The 19,650-nt window shown below is 38.4% G+C and overlaps 2 protein-coding genes across 2 annotated transcripts in view; both read right to left on the minus strand.

The window, feature by feature from the left end:
* Nucleotides 1-528: 528 nt before the first annotated feature.
* LOC117300574 (protein MEMO1-like) lies at nucleotides 529-10,113 on the minus strand. Its single transcript, XM_033784234.1, has 9 exons — nucleotides 9,882-10,113; nucleotides 7,985-8,069; nucleotides 7,367-7,435; nucleotides 6,448-6,560; nucleotides 5,750-5,861; nucleotides 4,534-4,676; nucleotides 3,242-3,330; nucleotides 2,658-2,762; nucleotides 529-921 (listed from the first exon to the last, which is right to left on the minus strand). The coding sequence occupies exons 1-9, from the start codon at nucleotides 9,928-9,930 to the stop codon at nucleotides 787-789; spliced, it is 900 nt and encodes a 299-aa protein (XP_033640125.1). The 5' UTR covers nucleotides 9,931-10,113; the 3' UTR covers nucleotides 529-786.
* Nucleotides 10,114-12,880: 2,767 nt separating this feature from the next.
* Nucleotides 12,881-19,650, minus strand: part of LOC117298327 (dihydrolipoyllysine-residue succinyltransferase component of 2-oxoglutarate dehydrogenase complex, mitochondrial-like) — a 34,466-nt gene continuing 27,696 nt past the window's right edge. Inside the window, exons 10-15 of the mRNA XM_033781514.1 lie at nucleotides 19,190-19,287; nucleotides 18,477-18,607; nucleotides 17,036-17,103; nucleotides 16,304-16,387; nucleotides 15,272-15,439; nucleotides 12,881-13,445 (exon numbers count right to left, since the gene is read on the minus strand). Coding sequence (XP_033637405.1) covers nucleotides 13,311-13,445; nucleotides 15,272-15,439; nucleotides 16,304-16,387; nucleotides 17,036-17,103; nucleotides 18,477-18,607; nucleotides 19,190-19,287 — 684 coding nt within the window. The 3' untranslated portion in view covers nucleotides 12,881-13,310. The remainder of the gene's footprint in view (nucleotides 13,446-15,271; nucleotides 15,440-16,303; nucleotides 16,388-17,035; nucleotides 17,104-18,476; nucleotides 18,608-19,189; nucleotides 19,288-19,650) is intronic.

The raw sequence follows: 19,650 nt of genomic DNA on the forward strand, positions 1-19,650 counted from the left end.
TACAAATCTGAGCATTTTCCATTGTTTCACCATTGGTTTACCTCTAAGATGGTCACTGGATGACGTCAATGCATAAGGTCTACCCTCCACCAGCAAATTGTGGAAAATATTGTGAGCAGGAATGATCTTTTTGTTCAGATTCTTGAATTATTAGTAATACCACCAATTTTACGAACACCTTTTAAGAGTTGTGTGAGCTCGTTTGCTTTAATGACAATGTCGGTGTAACACCTTTTAAGAGTTGTGTGAGCTCGTTTGCTTTAATGACAATGTCGGTGTAAAAAAAAACAAAAATAACGAAAACTGGCAAAGTACAAAATACTTTTGTGTCGAACAAGGAGGGTCAAGGGTAGCCTTAATTCAAGACCCTTTTGTTATTACTTTCTCTCTATGATCCATCGCCACAAGAGGGCGCACTCTCACCATAGAACGGTATCATAGACCTTTTCACAAATACCCATTGCGCAAGCCATAACTGTTGAATGAGGTGCATGTTGGTCTAGCTAGGGATCAAACTTGAGCCTAGCTAGACCAGCATGCACCTCATTCAACGCCTACACCGCGCATACCAAGTATTTGCGATAAGGTCTATGGGAGTTCGCTTTAGCTGTGCTCTGTGTGATAGCAGTCCGTTGATGATAGTGCCCTCTATTGGTGACTCTTTCAGCGATGGAAACTAGACGCAGGAGTAGTGAGATAATAAACAGGAGCGCCTTGAACAGAGACTAGGTCAAGGGTAGAGAACGATCACCAATCTGTGAATGACATGGCCGTATAACGCATCTTTCAGCTCATTGTGAAGGAGGCAGAAGCGTAACTTACAGAGCTTTCTCTCATGCTCTTGCACTGGTTGGATTGCGCATAATTCAGGAATTTTAGCGACATGGTACGTCCATTCTGAGTTTTCAGGGTGTGGATGGCCTGTAGAGAAAAAACGGTTAAAAAAAAGGAAGAACTTAATTTCACAAATAAAATAAAAAATACTAATAAAACTATACCAAAATACATAAAGTGCACGAATCATGCTCTAGGACACATGTATATGAAGAAATACACTAGATAAGAATGTACCAATAAATGTTTGGACAAATTAATATACATTAAGATAAATGAACTAAGTTGGAAATAAGAAATTTGAATTAACATTAAACCTAAAGGAAGATAAAATGAATTACTGAAAACTAAAATTTACCAATATATTGGTGCAAGGATAAAATACAGATCATAGTAGACACTAAATCTTCAACCAATGGTTATTAAAGCAGGCTAAAGTGACACATTGCATATTCACATTAAATCTATTCATAAATACCTCAGACAGTTTCGCTATTCCTATTGGTGGAGAGCGCGTCACGTGGGTGTGTATAAACCTTTGTTTATGACGGGTAAAAAGTGTTAATTCATGGGCGTGACACGCGACCTTGCACCTGTTCTTATAAGACAGTTTCTTCATTCCTATTGGTTGAGAGCAACGGCTGAAACAGTTGTGCCACATCACACGATACGCGGAGGGGTGTTGTATTGAAAGAAATCATTAAACAATTATAATTTTTGCATTTATTTTACTTTTTGACCAAAAAGTGATGATGTTTTTGACCAAAAAAGGTATTTATGAATGGGAATCAAAGTGTGTTGAATCGGTTTTCAGCTAGTGGTTTAAACCCGCCGAGGCCTAGTTCTTTATAATTTACCTCGACTTCGTCTCAGTAAAATTATCAAGAACCAGGCCTCGTTGGGACTAAACCACTAGTTGAAAACCTCTTCACCACACATTGATTCACTTATATAAAGGGAAGGTACACGTTTGGTAATTCTCAAAGACCAGTCTTCTCACTTGGTGTATCCCAACATAAGCATAAAAATAACAAGCCTGTGAAAATTTGGGCTCAATCGGTCATCAAAGTTGCGAGAAAATGATGAAACAAAAAACACCCTTGTTAGACGAATTTGTGTGCCTTCAGATAGGAATAAAAGACTCAAAAACTACGTTACTTCAGAGGGAGTCGTTTTCCACAACGTTTTACACTATCAACAGCTCTTCGTTGCTTGTTACCAAGTAAATGTTTAAGTTAATTTTTGTTTTGAGTAAATCCCTTTAAGCATTCGATAAAAAAACATTCAGCAATAAGGTTTAAGTCCTTGCTTAGGGACACAAGTGTCAAGACCAGGACTCGAACCCACACTCTGCTGTTCAGAAACACCAGAGTTTGAGTCAAGTGCAATTTAACTAATTTAGCCCTGAACATCTCACTGAACACAAACATGTACCTGCTTCAGAAACATCAAGAACGATAATGAAATGAAGTTACAGATTGTATAGGATAAATAAAGAAAGGCACCTCGATAATCAATGCCAATTTGGAAATAGACTGAAGATAAAACAGAGCTTGAGATGTAATTCCCTACACTAAATGAGACACAATAGAAACCAAACTGGGGGGGGGAGTACAAACAAAAGTAATGAATAAATGTTTAAAAAAAGGGAAAAGAGTGAAATCATTACTACAGAGTAATTATTATAGTAACCCATTGTTCACAAACTGTCTGCTTAGCAAAAATTAGAATGACACCACTCACAAAAGTTACATGGTGACTTGGCATTTTGGCTGGTAACCTTTTTTCAGGAAAGCATAATTATCTTGCGCTTAGCTACTTACATTAAGAAGAACTGCTATGGGATGCCTTCCGCAAATGGTGTTTCCATGAGTCTTAAGGTAACTACGGAAGCCAGATGGGTCTAGGTTCTCTATGATTTGCATTCCCTGAAAAGGACAAATCAAATATTTATTTATTTGTTTATTTATTTATTCTTCATTTATACTGGGTTAAAATCAGCTCAGAATGAAAGCTGTTTTCCACTGATACCAAGATGTACAACTAAAACAATACAATATCACAAACATATAACAAATAGCAATTTGAAAATCGGCTTAGGCCTTGTCTTCATTTTGGCAGCTTAGGCAGTAGCTATGGCTGATTCATACAGCCACAGCTGCAGCCGCCCTTTACAAAGAAAGCAGCACCACCAACCATGATCTCTGTACTTATGACATCACAGGGTAAACAGCGCCTTCACCGACGTCAAATAAAGACCACTCATTGGCTGATAGTTGTGCATGGTACGTACACAAATTTACCTTTTCATTAATTGTCCACAGCGACGGCAGCCCATGCAATTGGGTCTGGATCTATTGTCAGGTGTTACAAGTATTGTGATGACCAAATTGCCAAAACTACTTACCATTCTATCCAAAGTTTCTATGGACTGGTAAATCTGGCACTCTGGCTTGGAGGAATCGTTGTATATATATTTATAACTGAATCTATGACCTGAAAAAAAAAAAAAATTATAATTCAATTGATAAACAAATTTTGAGTTCCTTTAACCTTATACCATTTCTTAATCATTAGGTGAGGTTTTGCGATAGCACCATGTGTACATCCCTTTTGAGTAGTGATGGGTCGTTAGAGTTATATATAAGAACTAGAGGGCGCACTGATGATACCGCTTGCACAACCGTGGCGGGACCGCAAGGAGACACGCGTGCCATTCTATACGCGCGTTGAATATGAAGTACACGTTGGAGTTTGTATTTATTGAACGCTACAGGATGCTGTTTTGTCAACTTACAAAATGGCCGCACAAACACACGCTGTGCGATGCTGTTTTGTCAACTTAGAAAATGGCTGTATGCACGCATGCCGGGCCGCGTATAACGGCCAGTGCGCCCTCTAGTTCTTATAATATAAATCTCTGGATGGTTCTGAGAAGAACCGGTGCTTGACAACTCAACCAGTTTATCTCCTACAAGGCAGTACTTAAGCAGCATCCAGAGACAGAGTCCAGCATTCATCTGACAACGATCAGAGTATACTGATCGAAACGTTGAGTTGTCCACCAGTTCTTCTTAGAACCAACACTACTCAAAAGAGATTTACACAAAGTGCTACCACAAACCTCACCTGTTTGTACTACAACTGGCAAAGTTACAAATCCTTCTGATCAATATTTAACCATTTAGTGCAAGGGTTGCCCCGTGAGATGGGTAATTTTTCGGAACTGGTGAAATAAGTTGGTTTTCAGAGTATCATTGTCAGAATTAAACCCCAACTAAATAAAGTGAGATCCACAAAGGTTCCCCCAAAAATGCACATATTTGCCTATAATTTTCAGTGAGGTCTCTAAAAACGCGACCCCTTTGAAATGAAGTTTAACAGGTCAGTTTTATTGTATACATCTATATTTTTATAAGATTCAAACAAATGAGCGGTTAAAAAAAAAACCCAAAGGTATACTTTGCCTTTAACATTCTCATAGAGCTAAGCTTATTTTTCAACCTGTCTAAAGGCAGAGTCACACTGCAGCGATAACAAAAACGATAACGATGGCAACGCAAAGAGAGTGCATTCTATTGGTTTAATGAGCGTGGGCGTATTCAGAGTGGTGCAATTCAACCAATAGAATGCGTTCTCTTTGCGTCCGATTTGTTATCGCTTTCGTTATCGCTGCAGTGTGACTCAGCCTTAACTCACCCCAATGGCAGAAGTCCGAGGAGATAACAAATAGGTTCTCAGGTTCAGCCAGATATTTACTGAAGAGTTGGCCGTACATCTTCTCCCCGTTCTCCTGCAATGAGCCCACTAGAATAGGCACTATGGTAAACTCACCCTGCTTGCTGTGCATCAGGAGATCAAGGAAGATTACTCATTGTTATCATTATTTATCATGGTTTATTCAAATTCAAGCGTGTTGCCAACATTTGCATCTTGAAATCAGGGAGATCTTTTCATTTGTTTCATTACATTTAAAAAACAGACTATAAAAAATTTAAAAAATCAAAATCAAAGGATCTACAAGAGCAAACAATACATTAGTTTTAAGGAGAAAATAAACAAGGTAAAAAAAATAGTAAAGTATTGAGGAACCCGGCTTGGAAACAAGTATGTAGGTACAACCTCCAATGGGGGTGGTAAATTCAACATAATATTGAAAACACCGATGCATTACGCTCTGCCCAAGGCTCTCCAATGCCATTCTGCACAACTCTGCCGCACGTGCCAAGCATATGCGCACGCATGTCGGACTTTATAGTGTCGGACTTTCGGTTGTGCAATGGGTTGTGATTGGTAAATACGCAATGGGGCGGAGCTTAATGGATCAGTCTATTGCATTAAAGAGAAAAGTTTCAATAAACAAGGAGAATTTTTTCTTCATCTCAACATGGAAAGATTGGGTTTTTTTTTTCAGGGAACCCCAAAGACATGTGCAGTCCAATGAAGAATATAGCCTTCATCTAATGACTATGACTTAAGAAAGGCAGAAAACTTGAAACACAATTTTGCACAGGAACTGTTGCCTTGGATCAGTCGAGTTGGTCTTTGAAAAGCGTTTCCAACCGTTTGTTAAAAAATATATATGGGTAGAAAGATGTCTCACAAATATGCCTCGAAATTGCATGGTTTTCTTTTTACCTCGTCGACTAACACTGTCGGCCATTTATGGGAGTCAACTTTTTGGCTCCCATAAATGGCCAACCGTGTTAGTTCGCGACATAAAAGGAAAACCTTGCCATTGTTAGTGATACTTGAGTGGATCATTATATTCTACTTTTAGAACATCTTTCTACCCATATGCATTTCATAACAAACGGTTTCAAACGCCTTTTATAGACCAACTCGTCCAATCCAGGGCAACGTGTTCCTTCAATTGCTTTGACGCCCTTTCCCTGGTAACTTTGGACAGACCTACCTCTGCATTGCCTTTGCAATATAAGGCAACTGCATCTCGATGCTGTGTTCCTCTTCATCAGTACGAAGCTCCATCAGATCAAAGTGACCAGTTTTATGAAGCTCCTCGGTAACTGTCAACGTTAATCATGTAAACGGTTTGAGCAATGAATGCGTCTGAAATTGTGCAGGCAATTTACAGGCAACAAGTTCCATGCAATCTCCAAGAAGAGAACCCATTCACATTGGAATGTTCTCACAAATTGTTCTTATAGCATTGACTGCAGTTGGTTGCCTCCAGGTTGCCTGTAAAAGTTGCCCTTTGTGATTAAGGGCCATGTCACGTGAGGAAATTGACAGGCAAACACTTCTAGGCATTCTCCACGAAGGACTAAGCAATTTTCTATACGATAGATAGACACTGTTTCTTAAATGTCTCTTGTACACCTGAAGTATTTCTTTTGCACAAGGTGCAGTTGGTTGTCTCCAATTTGCCTGTAAAAAATCACCAATTACCAAAATAGTAGAGCACCAGCACACTAATCCAGAGGTCAATTGTTCAAACTCTGCTCTAGTCAATTGTTCATGAGTCAACCCAAAATCTTTTCCATAGGTCATTTCGCGGGAACATCAGCGATTCGGTCAAAGTCTACTCGTTGGCCCATATCATCAAAACAGAAGACAATAAAACAAGTTAAAAGTAAAAATTATAAATGTTACCTTTAATATCTACAACTAGATTGTATAAAGGAGTCTCGTATGTTTTGCATCTAGTAACAGCACAGCCTGGTAGATGCATATGATGAGATGGTCCTAGTATAAAGATTCGCTTTCTGTTGATATCAATGGAAAGGAACAGTTTACATTATGACAAAAACACAAGTCAGCATCAACCAACTTGGGTCAGATTCAACGCTGACAAAAAAGGATTGAAAGTAGGATCTAGGTTATAATAACTAGTTCTTTTGTAGCGCATTTTACAATAACATATCAATACGCTTCACATTGGGGCCCTGGTCATTGGGCCAATAACATTAATTTAAACTTTCTCAGCTCCCTGGGGAGTGTAAAGCCCTGAGCTGCCGAGGCGCTCTGAAGGCCTTTTTCATACATAATATCAACCTCTACCAATCGCAGGTACCCATTTAGACCCCTGTGCGTAGAGAAGCAATTACAGTAAAGCATCTTGCTCAAGATCACAAGTGTCATGACCAGGATTTGAACCCACTCTGATGACTTGACCACAAGAACTTGAATTCAATGCTTGAAGCCCGGTTCATACTTCATACTTCATGCGAATGCAAATGCGAAAGCGAATTTTACGTGAGTTTGACGTCACAACCCTCCTTTCGCAGCGATATTTGCAAGTGAGTTGAGTTGAATTGAACTGCTGCGATTTTTTTCAGTGCGAATTTGTGACGTCAACATTCGTATCACATTCGCATTCGCAGGAAGTATGAACCGGGCTTTGGACAGCTTGGCCATGATACCCTACTGGTTACATTGAAATGATGGCATATCCCCCTTTTAGTTATCCTCAGAGTTATAGATTTCCAGGAGCTTTTAGGAACAGTATCCCTTTCACTTATTAGAAACCCTCGAGTTGGTTTCCTTACTAAAAGTTTCAAACTAAACTCACATATTGGTGGGATCGATTTGCTTGTAGGCATGGGCACCGCATGCTCCACAGTATGAGTATCCCGCATGCCTGTAAATATAAAACATCATTGTTAGTTGACAAGTGTTGGTTAAGACGATCAGGAGCAACTATAAAGAATCTTCAAGACATGCTGAAATTCTGGAATTTTGTTTGTTTGTTTGTTGTTTTGATGATCATTCAATCAAGGGAGCTCGGCAAACTCCCACAAGGGGAAACACCAAGCTGACAACAGCCAATCTCTCTCATACAAACATTGGTTTAACGTCTTTGGTTGTGAATTGCACAAATTGAAGCTCAGTTACTAGATGACAATACTTATTGTAGTCATTGTGAAACCAGCGGTTAGCTTGGTAGGATTCGACCCAACAACCTTGTGATTGCAAGTCCTTTAGTCTCACCACTGGACCTTAGTTTAAGGAAGTGTCTCAAAAGTCCAAATGTTAGGAACGTTCTAATTTGTACATCGGTGCTCTCCAACTTTGAATATTAGTTGGCGCCGGGGAGGAGGCTATGCAAGAACAAAGTCTTTACATTGTGAGGGTCAGGGCCCTGAAATTGCCGCTGTACGTCTGTGGTGAGCTAGAGTGGGCCACTTACGGTGAGATGATTGCTCTTGCTGGCCCATGGTGGGAAGACTCTGCATCATTCAGCCACGCCCCAAGCTCATCAGATAGACATCGCTCTACATTGGAACATGAACGAAAATATGGTATTGAATCAGATGAGTCTAGGGATAAAGATGCATTGTTCCTCTTGGTTCTCAATGCATACAACATTTAAGTAAAAGTGCGCATTTGGAAGGAGATACATGTAAGTGCAGACAGACGGCAAAGTATTGACCATGATTTAAAAAAATAAAACTAGGGGGCCTAGGCCTACCCTGAATGTTTATAACTTCTTTCAAGATTAAACAAAAATAGCTGTCTAACTTTAGGTCAATCAGCCAAAAATTTAACCTATTGGCCTATGTATCTTTAATCAATATTGTTCTCATCAATTAAAGATTATTTACTAAATATTAAAGATATAACAATTCAACAATTTAACAAAAAACAAGATCACACAATACAAACAGCAAATCATACTTGGCTTTTTTATGAAAAAATAAAGCAAACTCTACAATAAGTTAGTAACACAACCAAACTACAAACTAACCTACCCTTAATGTATTTTATAATGAGAAAATATTTTTTTTTTAAATATGCAGTTGTTTTGCACAAAATTGTACACATTGGGTGTCTATACCTTTTAACATAAATTGTGAAAATACATATTTTTTTATTGATAATGATAAGGAAAGAAATGTTCAACAACCCAAACAAATTAAAATAAGCCTACACATTGAAGCTTGTACAACACAAATGATCATTGCATTATTTATTGTTTTATTGTTTAGGCCTATATTGTAAGTAGTTTTTTTTTTAGTAGTCGTTTTTACTTGCACTTATTTTCTAAGCACAACTTTCCACCTGTTTCACGCACACCTAGTCTTCACCTCAGCTTTTACATCCAGAAGTGGACTTAGCTGAATATCAGCGCAGATGTAGATCATTTGAAACAAATCATAAAGTGCTGAGCTTCGGTTAAAAATACAAAATTGAGACAATGTTTTCCATAATTTTCACATTTTTTCTGAAAAAAATCTATGATTGGTAGTGACACTACTGAACTGTAACTAAATCTAAAAAATGAATAGACCTTATGCATTGACGTCATCCAGCCTCCATCTTTGAGGTCAAACGGTGACGAAACAATCGAAAAGCACATAGATTGGCCAATGAACAACCTCCTTTTGACCTCAATGCGGGGGCGCCGTACTGAAATGACGTCATGTGCATAAGGTCTATTGGTCATCAATTGCAAGCCTTCCTTCAAGTAACCTTAGGGCTTGACCTTCAACACTTCTAGACCCAGTGACTGGGGCGCTAGTAGATTTCTTTTTTTTCAAAATTTTGACATTATCGGTCATTTAGAAAATGTCAAAATTTCGAGAAAAAATAGAATCTAGCACCCCAGTCACTGGGTCTACGACACTTCTTCTTTCAAGTTCTACTCTAGATTTCTTAATTTTAAAATGAGGTCCATGATGCGGCAAGTTAATTAGTGACAGTAGCATACCTTCCCTATTTATAAACTCAAGTTACAACACAAGAACGAGAGGCTTCTAGTTAAATGACGATAAAACTTAAAAGTCAGCTCATGGATGAAATTATTCACTCCAACGTTTTATTTTATGATCGTAATCTGTTGATTTAATCATGGAGGTAATTGGTTTCACAACACATTTGTTACAAATTTGCAATTGTTTATAACAAAAATTCTGTACACCTCATTCGTCTACAGCGAACTTTATGAACAAAGTAACATCATCATCACTTCGCAGGCTCCCTGATAAGTCATCATGATCAATTCCAAATATTTCACGATTTCTAAATAAAAAAGAATTTATTAAAAAAAACACGGAAATCAACACTAATTTTGGAATGATCCTGACCTGAATTACTGTACCAGGACCCTGCATGACGAGCACGACGAACAGACATTCTCGAACCTATCTTGGAGAGTTTTTCAGTGGTATTGTGGACGTCGAAATGATTTATTTTCTTTTTGTTTATTGGCGAGGTTTCCCCTTGTTGTGGTTTTCATAGACGACCCTTCAGCTGACGATATGATAATCGCGAATTACTTCACACACAGACACAGCTGATCATCAGCGCATGTCCGACTTTGAGATAAGTGTCAACAGAGGGCGCTTACAATAACAGACGGTAGACATTGGACAAAGCTACACGCGTGGTGGCGCTATTTGACACCATCAGTTGGGTCATTTTTTTGCAAAAATACTGTCACATTTATCACCTTTTCCTACCTCCATGTTGAAGTTCTCAGCATGTTGAAATTCTGACTGGTTAATTTTTCTCATGCAAAAAATTTGAAAGTGATGAAATAGACCGATTCGTTAGCCCCGCCCCATTCTGTATTGACCATAGACCTTTTCGCAAATACTGGGGCGCGCGCGTAAAGCTTGGAATTAGGTACATTGTGGTCTAGCTGGTATCCAAATTTGATCGATATCTATCCCACAATGCACCTCATTCAACAGTCTGCGCTTGCGCATTGGTATTTGCAATAAGGTCTATCACAACCCATTGCGCAACAAACTAAGGTCCGACATGCATGCGCGTTTGCTTGGCGCACGCAACAGAGTTGTGCAGAATGGCATTGGAGAGGCTCACGTGTTCTTGCTCACACATGCACCGTGGGCGGAGCCTAAGACCGGTCTATTAGCCCTAGGTCAAATTTTCCCAGGTCCCAAATACCCCCCCCCCCAAAAAAAAAAAAGGTAGCCTTCCTTCCTTGTAAACTGTTGTTTGTATTAAATTTGTTATCCTAAAAACGACTCTCGGTATCGTTTTGACCAAAACTTATTTCGTCAAATCATACAGCAAGACTGCTCTATGGTCAAATGAACATCAGATCGAGGGTTCAAAATGACTGTACAAAATACAGCAGCCTACTGCTGGGGTGGGGGGGGGGGGTGGGTATTGCTACCTTGCATTCAAGTAAAAGGTAGTCTTAAAGTGAAAACGGTAGTTGTTAAGCGCGATGCAGTTGGGAGTGTGGTGCAGTTACGGGGACGGTACACACACCGATGATCCCAGTACGGTGTGTGTGAGGTGTGAGTCAGTCGCTACCTACGACCATTGCATGTGTAGCTAATTGCACTGTTACTGTTGCAAGAACGGCAGAATAGTAACATAGGCAGCTTGTCATCAAGTCTAAGTAAAAGGGTGCACACAAAACATAATACTCAAAAGTGAAAGCAAGTTGATGTTTAAAATCTGTACTTTAATATTATTTCAAATATTTCTGAACAAACCAATTATTTATTTAAATTTGTCTCTAAAGAAAAACTCACAAAGATGGCTACCAAGTGACAATAGAATTGTATTTATATCAATTAACTTGTTATTTTTTCCAACTAAGTCTTCCGATAACAAGTGACAGATGAACCAGATCTATTTGGCGCACATACACCATCTCAAAACTGTTATGAATCCACCAATTTTTCAAGGATTGGATGAAAGTTTAATCTTACCCAAGCAAAACAGCACAGTGGCTTCAACACTGCCTTGGTGGACACCATACCGGTACTTGGTAATAAAAATTGTATGGATTGAATGAACCAAATGGTCTTTTTAAAACGACAACATTGTTGACATTTTGGGCAGAAATACAAAGGCTTGAAATGTTTTCACCAACAGACAAAATCAAAGATTTTAAAATCCATACCTTCATGTTCACACAATGAAAACCAATCAAATAGGATCTGCCTTTTGGGGTAATAATTTCTACTTATTTCTGATTCTTGTTTTTTTTTTGCGAAGCCAATGGTTGTCAGAAAAGTGAACTACAAAAAACTGAAAAAGACAGAAAATGAAAAGAAAATTGAGCAAATGGCAAAAAGATGGGTATCTTAAAAAGTTGTAATTCAGCTGTTTACAATCCAGATGTAAAGCACTAAGATGACTGAATTCTTACTATCTTTCAGGATACAAAACTACCTTCCTTTCATGGTCTATGAAAGAAATCTTTCCTTGGGGACAGTCCTCCAGAGAGAAATGTTTCATTTAATTGTAAAGAACAGTCGATCAAAATAAACACTGTAACAATGGTGTACAATATAACACCATCCTATATAAATAAGGAATAAGATATGAAGTATCAGGTATTATAATTTGAACAGGCCATGGGTTGGTCATTAACGGGCCAAATCTGTGAAATTGGGAACTTATGTACCAGCTTATTGATGCAAAAATAAATTACATTGTTGTCTTATGTGGTATGATGTTACACTGGGATTACACAACAAAGCAAACCACTCAACCTAAAAACATTTCAATCATGCAGATTTGTGTCTTTCTTTTCTTTGGTAGTAAATTGCACATTTTAAACTTCTGAAAGATTAAAAATAAAAATGGCAAAAACCCACAGGTTTTGAGACTGAACTATCCCGATCATTGTCAACAGGATCAGGAAAGTAAAGCACCTTTGGTTGCGCAAATCTCTGTTCTGGCAGCTAGATTCAGTTTACAATTTGCACCAGCCATAATGCTCTCTTAAGTCTCATTTATTCCTCAGGCTACCAGTTCCATCTACTTGCATACTAAGCTCAGGCTTTCAACTAGATGTAACTCCATTGTTTTCTTCTCAACTTCTTGGGATGTTAAAGGCAGTGGACACTACTGGTTATTACTCAATGTAATTATTAGCATAAAACCTTACTTGGTAAAGAGTAATGGGGAGCTGTTGATAGTATAAAACATTGTGAGAAACGGCTCCCTCTGAAGTGATGTAGTTTTCAAGAAAGAAGTAACTTTCCATGAATTTTATTTTGAGACCTCAGAATTAGAATTAGGTCTCGAAATCAAGCATTATTATGGCGCAAATTCGACAACCAATTGAGCTCAAATTTTCACAGGTTTATTATTTTATACATATGTTGAGATACACCAAGTGAGAAGAATGGTCTTTGACAATTACCAAAGGTGTCCAGTGTCTTTAACTTTCACTCCCAAATGATCAAGTGTTTACTAGCTCTACCACTCCATAATAATGCAAGACAATTATTCCCCGATGAAAGCGCCCTCATGCAGTGAAAAGTATAGACAATTAAGGAAAAAGAGAGAGAGAGAGACGAGTTGGGATTGGGATGTTGGTTTAAACAAGGTGACCAGTTCTGCTTTTTAGGCAATTATCAAATATTTGTTTTTTTTACTGTAATACTGTGCAAGTAAAACCAGCTTATGCAGACCCAATAAATAATCAATCAATGCCACACAGTTTGTGTGAGCTAGGAACTAACAAGTCAATTTTAAGAAAGGGACTAATGATCGTCTGCATCACCACCCTGTCTATGATTCTACAGGTCTAGGAGAAGGATTGTTGGGTCCTCTACCGCTGACTTGATCTTCTTGAGGAAGGTGACAGCCTCTCTGCCGTCAATTAGCCTGTGATCGTAGGTCAGGGCAACGTACATCATCGGCCGGATTTCAACCTGAGAAATGATTGTGGAAATGGACAAATTTAACAATGATGCTAGAAATGAGGAGATTATAATATAGATGTGACCTATGTTTACATTCAAACCGCCCTCTGTTGAAAAAACACAGTATACGTCATGTTTCGCCGGGCAAAAATACGCGTAGTCATGGTAAGATTGCATATACTTTCTAGCTGGCTGCCAAAACACAAAGGTTTTGCCCGGCGGTTTGCGCGCGAACCACATATGGTTTTCGAGTGACGTCAGAGGTCACATCATCTATACCTCAGGGAATAAAAAGGGTCAGGCAAATCTCTATCTTTCTCTTGAAACAAGAAATGCAATGTCATTTTGTTTAGGAATTAGTTAGTTCCCATCATCTAATTGTCACACAAAATATCATCAAACTATTATTTGCAAACATTTAAAAAACAATTTACAGGTTCTCCTTACTTTTTCTTCTTCAAAAATCTCTTATTTGCTTATAAAATATATCTTGCTGAGAGATATTTTAAATTTTTTTTTTTTGAGTCATTGTGACAAAACTTTAGCAGAAATCATTATTATTATTTTTCCAGGTGACTGACATCTGATAACTTTACACAATTTTATCAGTTTTAAAATGAGTGAAACCCTGATAACGTCTAGAAAGAATCCAGCTTGACTTGTTGCAGAGAAATGTAAACCATGTCATTTGAAACATTGATATTCTTCCTCTGCAGAAATTTCACTCCCTCCCCACACATAGACAAACAAACGACTAAGCTTGGGCGGTTCCAAAAATTTTGGGCTCGGTTCCGGTTCCGAAAAAAAGCTCGGTTCTGAGTCATACCCGGTTCCACTCTATATAAAACATACTGCCGCCGCCCGTCCCAAGCTCACACACAAACAATTGAGCCGATCTGTTTTAACTAAAAATAACCAAGTTAATCAGACATCGTTCCCGAGCTCACAAACACACAATTGGAGCCGATCTATTTTTAACGAAAATACCAGAATACCCACCCCAAGTCAATCAGACATCGTGCCATCGAGCACCTATTCTCCCTGCATAAGGTTTATCGCGAATAGCAAAATATCAAGAGAGGACGCTGTTGAACCCACACAAAGGTATAGGCGTTGCATGAATGGTTTACACAAAGATGAAACACCTTGTTGGGGTATTTGCAAGACTCGTTACTGAACTTCTTGTCTCAATATAAAGTGGATTAAGATCAGTAAGTTGCCTTGCTTGCTTGAAGTACAGTGTCAATTGTTTGTTCATACAGTAACACAAAATGCTAATTTTGGCACATTTGATTTGTGTCTCTTTCTCACTCATGTGGCCAAGTCCATCTACATGTCATCATTGCAAATGTGGTATCATTTTAAAGAGGAACACTTCAGCTTTGCACTGATATATACCACTTAATAAAAACAGAGTAATAAATGATAAAAATATACTTGATTGAAAACAGTTTCCTAACTTCTTGTGAGCAATTTAATATGTCATCCAGATGCCATCTTAGAGGTAAATCAATGATGAATAATGGAAACGCACAGATTTGTACAAACAGCGCTCATGGCTGGCCAATTAACAGCCTCTTTTTCACCTCTAAACAAGGGCTCCCTACTCAAATAACAATATACTTGATTGAAAACAGTTTCCTAACTTCTTGTGAGCAGTTTAATATGTCATCCAGACGCCATCTTAGAGGTAAATCAGTGATGAATAATGGAAACGCACAGATTTGTACAAACAGCGCTCGTGGCTGGCCAATTAACAGCCTCTTGTTCACCTCTAAACAAGGGCTCCCTACTCAAATGACGTAATGTGCATGAGGTCTATTTTGAAGCCATACCTTTCCATTGATAGCAACTGGTCTATCGTTAGTAGCATGCATTCCTAAGATGGCCGACTGAGGGGGGTTGATGATAGGAGTACCAAACATGGAGCCAAATACGCCACCATTACTGATAGTAAATGTCCCTCCGTCCATGTCCTCAATAGCTAGGGTACCTGATCGAGCCTGTGGTCAAACAAAGAATCTTATTGTTATGGTCATAATTTTCATTTGAAACCACTTCAGATGATCAGCTGGGCTCCATTTCACAAAGAGCTAAGATTGTTTTTTGACTGTGTATCAATCTTAAAGGCAGTGGACACTATTGGTAATTGTCAAAGACTAGTCTTCTCACTTGGTGTATCTCAACATATGCATAAAATAACAAAACTGTGAAAATTTGAGCTAAATTGGTCGTCGAAGTTGCGAGATAATAATGAAAGAAAAAACTTACTTGACACACGAAGTTGTGTGCGTTTAGATGGTTGATTTTGAGACCTCAAGTTCTAAATCTGAGGTCTCGAAATCAAATTCAAGGAAAATTACTTCTTTCTCGGAAACTATTGCACTTCAGAGGTAACCGTTTCTCACAATGTTTTATACCAACAACCTCTCCCCAATACTCGTCACCTAGTAAGGTTTTATGCCAAAAACTATTTTGAGTAATTACCAATAGTGTCCACTGCCTTTAATCGCTAAGCAAAGTGTGAAGTCACAACACAAAAAGTGTGAAGTCACAATACAAATCACTATGGCCTGTTTCAAAACCACACCATAGGCTTTGGATTCCGCTTCAGACTCCGTCCTTTTGTCTGAAGCCCGGAGCGCGTACGCAAAGCAAGTGCAATTGTTAAAACAAAAGGGCCTCTGATAATACTGACAACTCATCTTAAGCTGAATCTTATCTCTTTGTAAAATTGGCCCAAGAATTTTTCAAATTTTTGTTATGGCAGTAAAACAGAACAATTAACAGAAAATCTGAAAAATTCCATGCTTGCAAATTTCATTAAAAGTTAAAATTTGAATTCATACAACAATAAATTTGGTTACCTTTTCTCCAAGTTCACTCAAAGCTTTCTCGATCTCAGCATAGTTCATACCGCCTACATCACGCAGTACTGGTACAACCAAACCCTGTGTTCAAGATAAATGTATTGACCAAATTCACTTGACATCATCATAAAATATATCGTCACTGACAACATGAACTGACACATTGTGAATAAAACCACCTTTTTGTTGTTTTCATTTTTTTGTACATGTTTAAACAATATTTGCCAAGGCCTGCAATTGTAGGAGCCTTCAACAGCCTTTACGTAATTTTTACTTACAAGAATTTTTATGCATTGCAACCTTTGCCCGGGAGTGACTGTTTTTGTTTACACGATTTGACACACAAGTTATGTTTACCATTGTAATGCACGGTCCGTAACAAGCTCAAATGTAAAAGAAAACATTTTCATGAACTGACACAACCTTGTGCATAGCTTGCACATGTATCTAGCGCCATCTTTATGAAGTGACACACATGCAGTATTGTAATACACTGGAATGTGTCACCTCGTGAAAATGCAAACTGTCTGTTCTGCTTTAGAGGCAGAAAATATTGCATAAACATTTTCTGCTAAGCAAACTAAGCAGGATACTGGTCACATGATGTACATGTGTGATAGTACTTTGGGGAGTAACCTTACTTGTTGTACTCATCACACACCTTTATGAAATCGGATCCATGTTTCAAGACCAATCTCTAGACAACACAAAGCCATATCTAATTCTTACCTTTGGAGTTGCAACGGCAACACTGATGTCAATGTAATCACGGTACACAATTTCTGCCTCATCAATCACTAACAACAAAACAGAAACAAAGAAATACAAATGGGCATAGTCTAATTACAAGTTGTCACTTAGTTTGTTAAGAAAATCTTTGTGTCAGTGCAACAACTTTGTTTGCATTTGTCGAGTATAAAAGTGCCAAAATGTGTATCTTGTTTAAAATAACACAGATAAATTTCCAATAGTAGCATTAAAGCAAGTCTGGAGGTACTAAAACATCGAGTCTCGCTTAAAATATCCTGGATGTAAATATGTATCAAGATCCCTGGCTACACTAGTTGAATAAACATCTGACTGGCACCTCCGAACAAAGATATTGACAAAATAGGGAGATGCCCAACACACATGTAGGGTTTAGATCACTTGGTAGACTACCAGCATGTTAATCAGGATGTTACAGGTTCATGTCCCACTCTAGTCAATTTGTATTTGTTCAACCTAAAATTATTGAAAATTTGCTCAGTCACATTCCCTTGCTTTGTTAGTCAATTTTGTTCTTTAAAAGACCCTCGCGAAGCACAGAGTATACAGTAGTTATTGCACATCATGTAGAGGTAAAACCAAGAGCACTTACTTGGTCATAAGCAATGCACAGCTGTTAATAGTATAACACATTATTAGAAATGGCTCCCTCTGAAGTAACATAGTTTTTGATAAAGAAGTAATTTCTCACTAAAACATTTGAATTGATTTCGAGACCTCAGCTGAGGTCTCGAATTCAAGCAGCTGAAAGGACACAACTTGTGTGACAAGGGTGTTTTTTCATTCATTATTCTCTCGCAACTTTGACAACCAATTGAGTTCAAATTTTCACAGGTTTGTTATTTTATGCATATGTTGAGATACACCAAGTGAGACGACTGGTCTTTGACAATTACCAAAGGTGTCCAGTGTCTTTAACACTATACAAGTGTTGCACGCTGTGGCGGGGTCCATGGCATTTTGTACACCCAAGGGGGAACATGGCAACCAAGGCGAAGCCGAGGGTGCCATTTTCCCCCGAGGGTGTGCAAAACCCATGTAACATGATTATTCCTCTTCTCAAAGTTATGTCGTCATCTTCAAACATTCATTACGACGAGTATGCAAAGTTTAATAGCAGACGAACAGTAATACAGTAGTTCAAACAAGAAACCATTCTTCACTGTTCCCTCGAACCCGCGACCGTTTAGTACTAAGCACTGGAAATCTACCAACGCTGGGAATGTTCAAGGTGATGTACACTGGTTAATATCACTCATGTTACACGCCGCGCTGTGCAGCCATGGTACCTGCGTATTTGTTGCAGGCACGTGACTGGTTCTCGACCAATCAAACTTCACAGTTTGTTACCCAGGTATAACAAGAATCTTTGTGAAATCGTCCCCCAAACAAGTAAACCTACCTGCGTTGACTTCTGGCATAGTGCTCAGGCCATGTGCAGCTGCTTTGATGAACGCTGACATGAACCCTAGCTTAAGATTATGCTTCTTCTGAAAGTCTTCTCTGTGCTTCTTACGCATCTCAATGATGTTGCTGTAAACAAAAACATTATCACAAATGAGAACTTGGAAAGGTGGCAGCTTCTTTGTGTGTTTGGAAATTAAAATAGTTCATTTCATTTCATTCACCAGCAAACATTTACAATCAAACGATCTACAACAACAGACAGTACACTAGTTTTTTTTAGAATATAAAAGTGTAAAAATATTTAGCAAAGTACTGAGCGACCCTGGCTGGGCAGGCAGATTTATGTAGGAACAACCTCCAGTGAACTCAAACAATAACAGACAAAACAAAAAACAGGGAAAGCCAATCGTAACAAAGAGTCATTTTCAACATTTTCTGAAACCAGCAGGGCTGTACCTGCCATCAAGTCAAGCCAGGCACCTTAGAACAAACAGTCTTTACAGAATGCAGAACAATAGTTTTGATTATTCTTATGCAATTTCCATGAAGTGAAAAAACACTTCAATGCCACCCCCCCCCCCCCATAATGAGTGGAACAGAAAACTCTTTTAACTAAAAAATCCAACGAGTGTTTAGGATTTAGTGATGTTTGGAGTCAAATTGAAAACCAGAAAATAGAAGGAAAAGATAGAAACCAATCATCATTACCTCATGTCAATCTCATTGAAGGTAGTCAGCATTGCTGCAGTGTTCTGAGCATCCTTCAATCGCTGAGCTATTCTCAGACGCATTCGGGACATTTTCACCTGAAATAAATATTATGTGAAGACAGATGTTTTGTTAAATTTTGACAAAACATTCTAACTTATGGTTATATGTTTTAAAGTCCAACCCCTCCAAACAGCGCGCCGTGGTCGAGCAGTTAAAGCCATTGGACACTTTCGCTAAACAGTATTTTCCAAAGGCACACACTTTGATTTAGGCTCAATCGGTCATCGGAGTCGGGAGAAAAAAACGGGGAACCTCACCCTTGTTTCCGCACTATTCGCCGTGTCATGGCATGTGTTTACAGTAAATCCGTAATTCTCGCTATCGAGAATTGATAATTGTTTTAATGTTTTCTCAAAAAGTGATGCATTTCATGAAATAATATTTCAAGAGAAGTCTTT

The sequence above is a fragment of the Asterias rubens genome, chromosome 1 (assembly GCF_902459465.1).
Source record: "Asterias rubens chromosome 1, eAstRub1.3, whole genome shotgun sequence".
NCBI lineage: Eukaryota > Metazoa > Echinodermata > Asteroidea > Forcipulatida > Asteriidae > Asterias > Asterias rubens.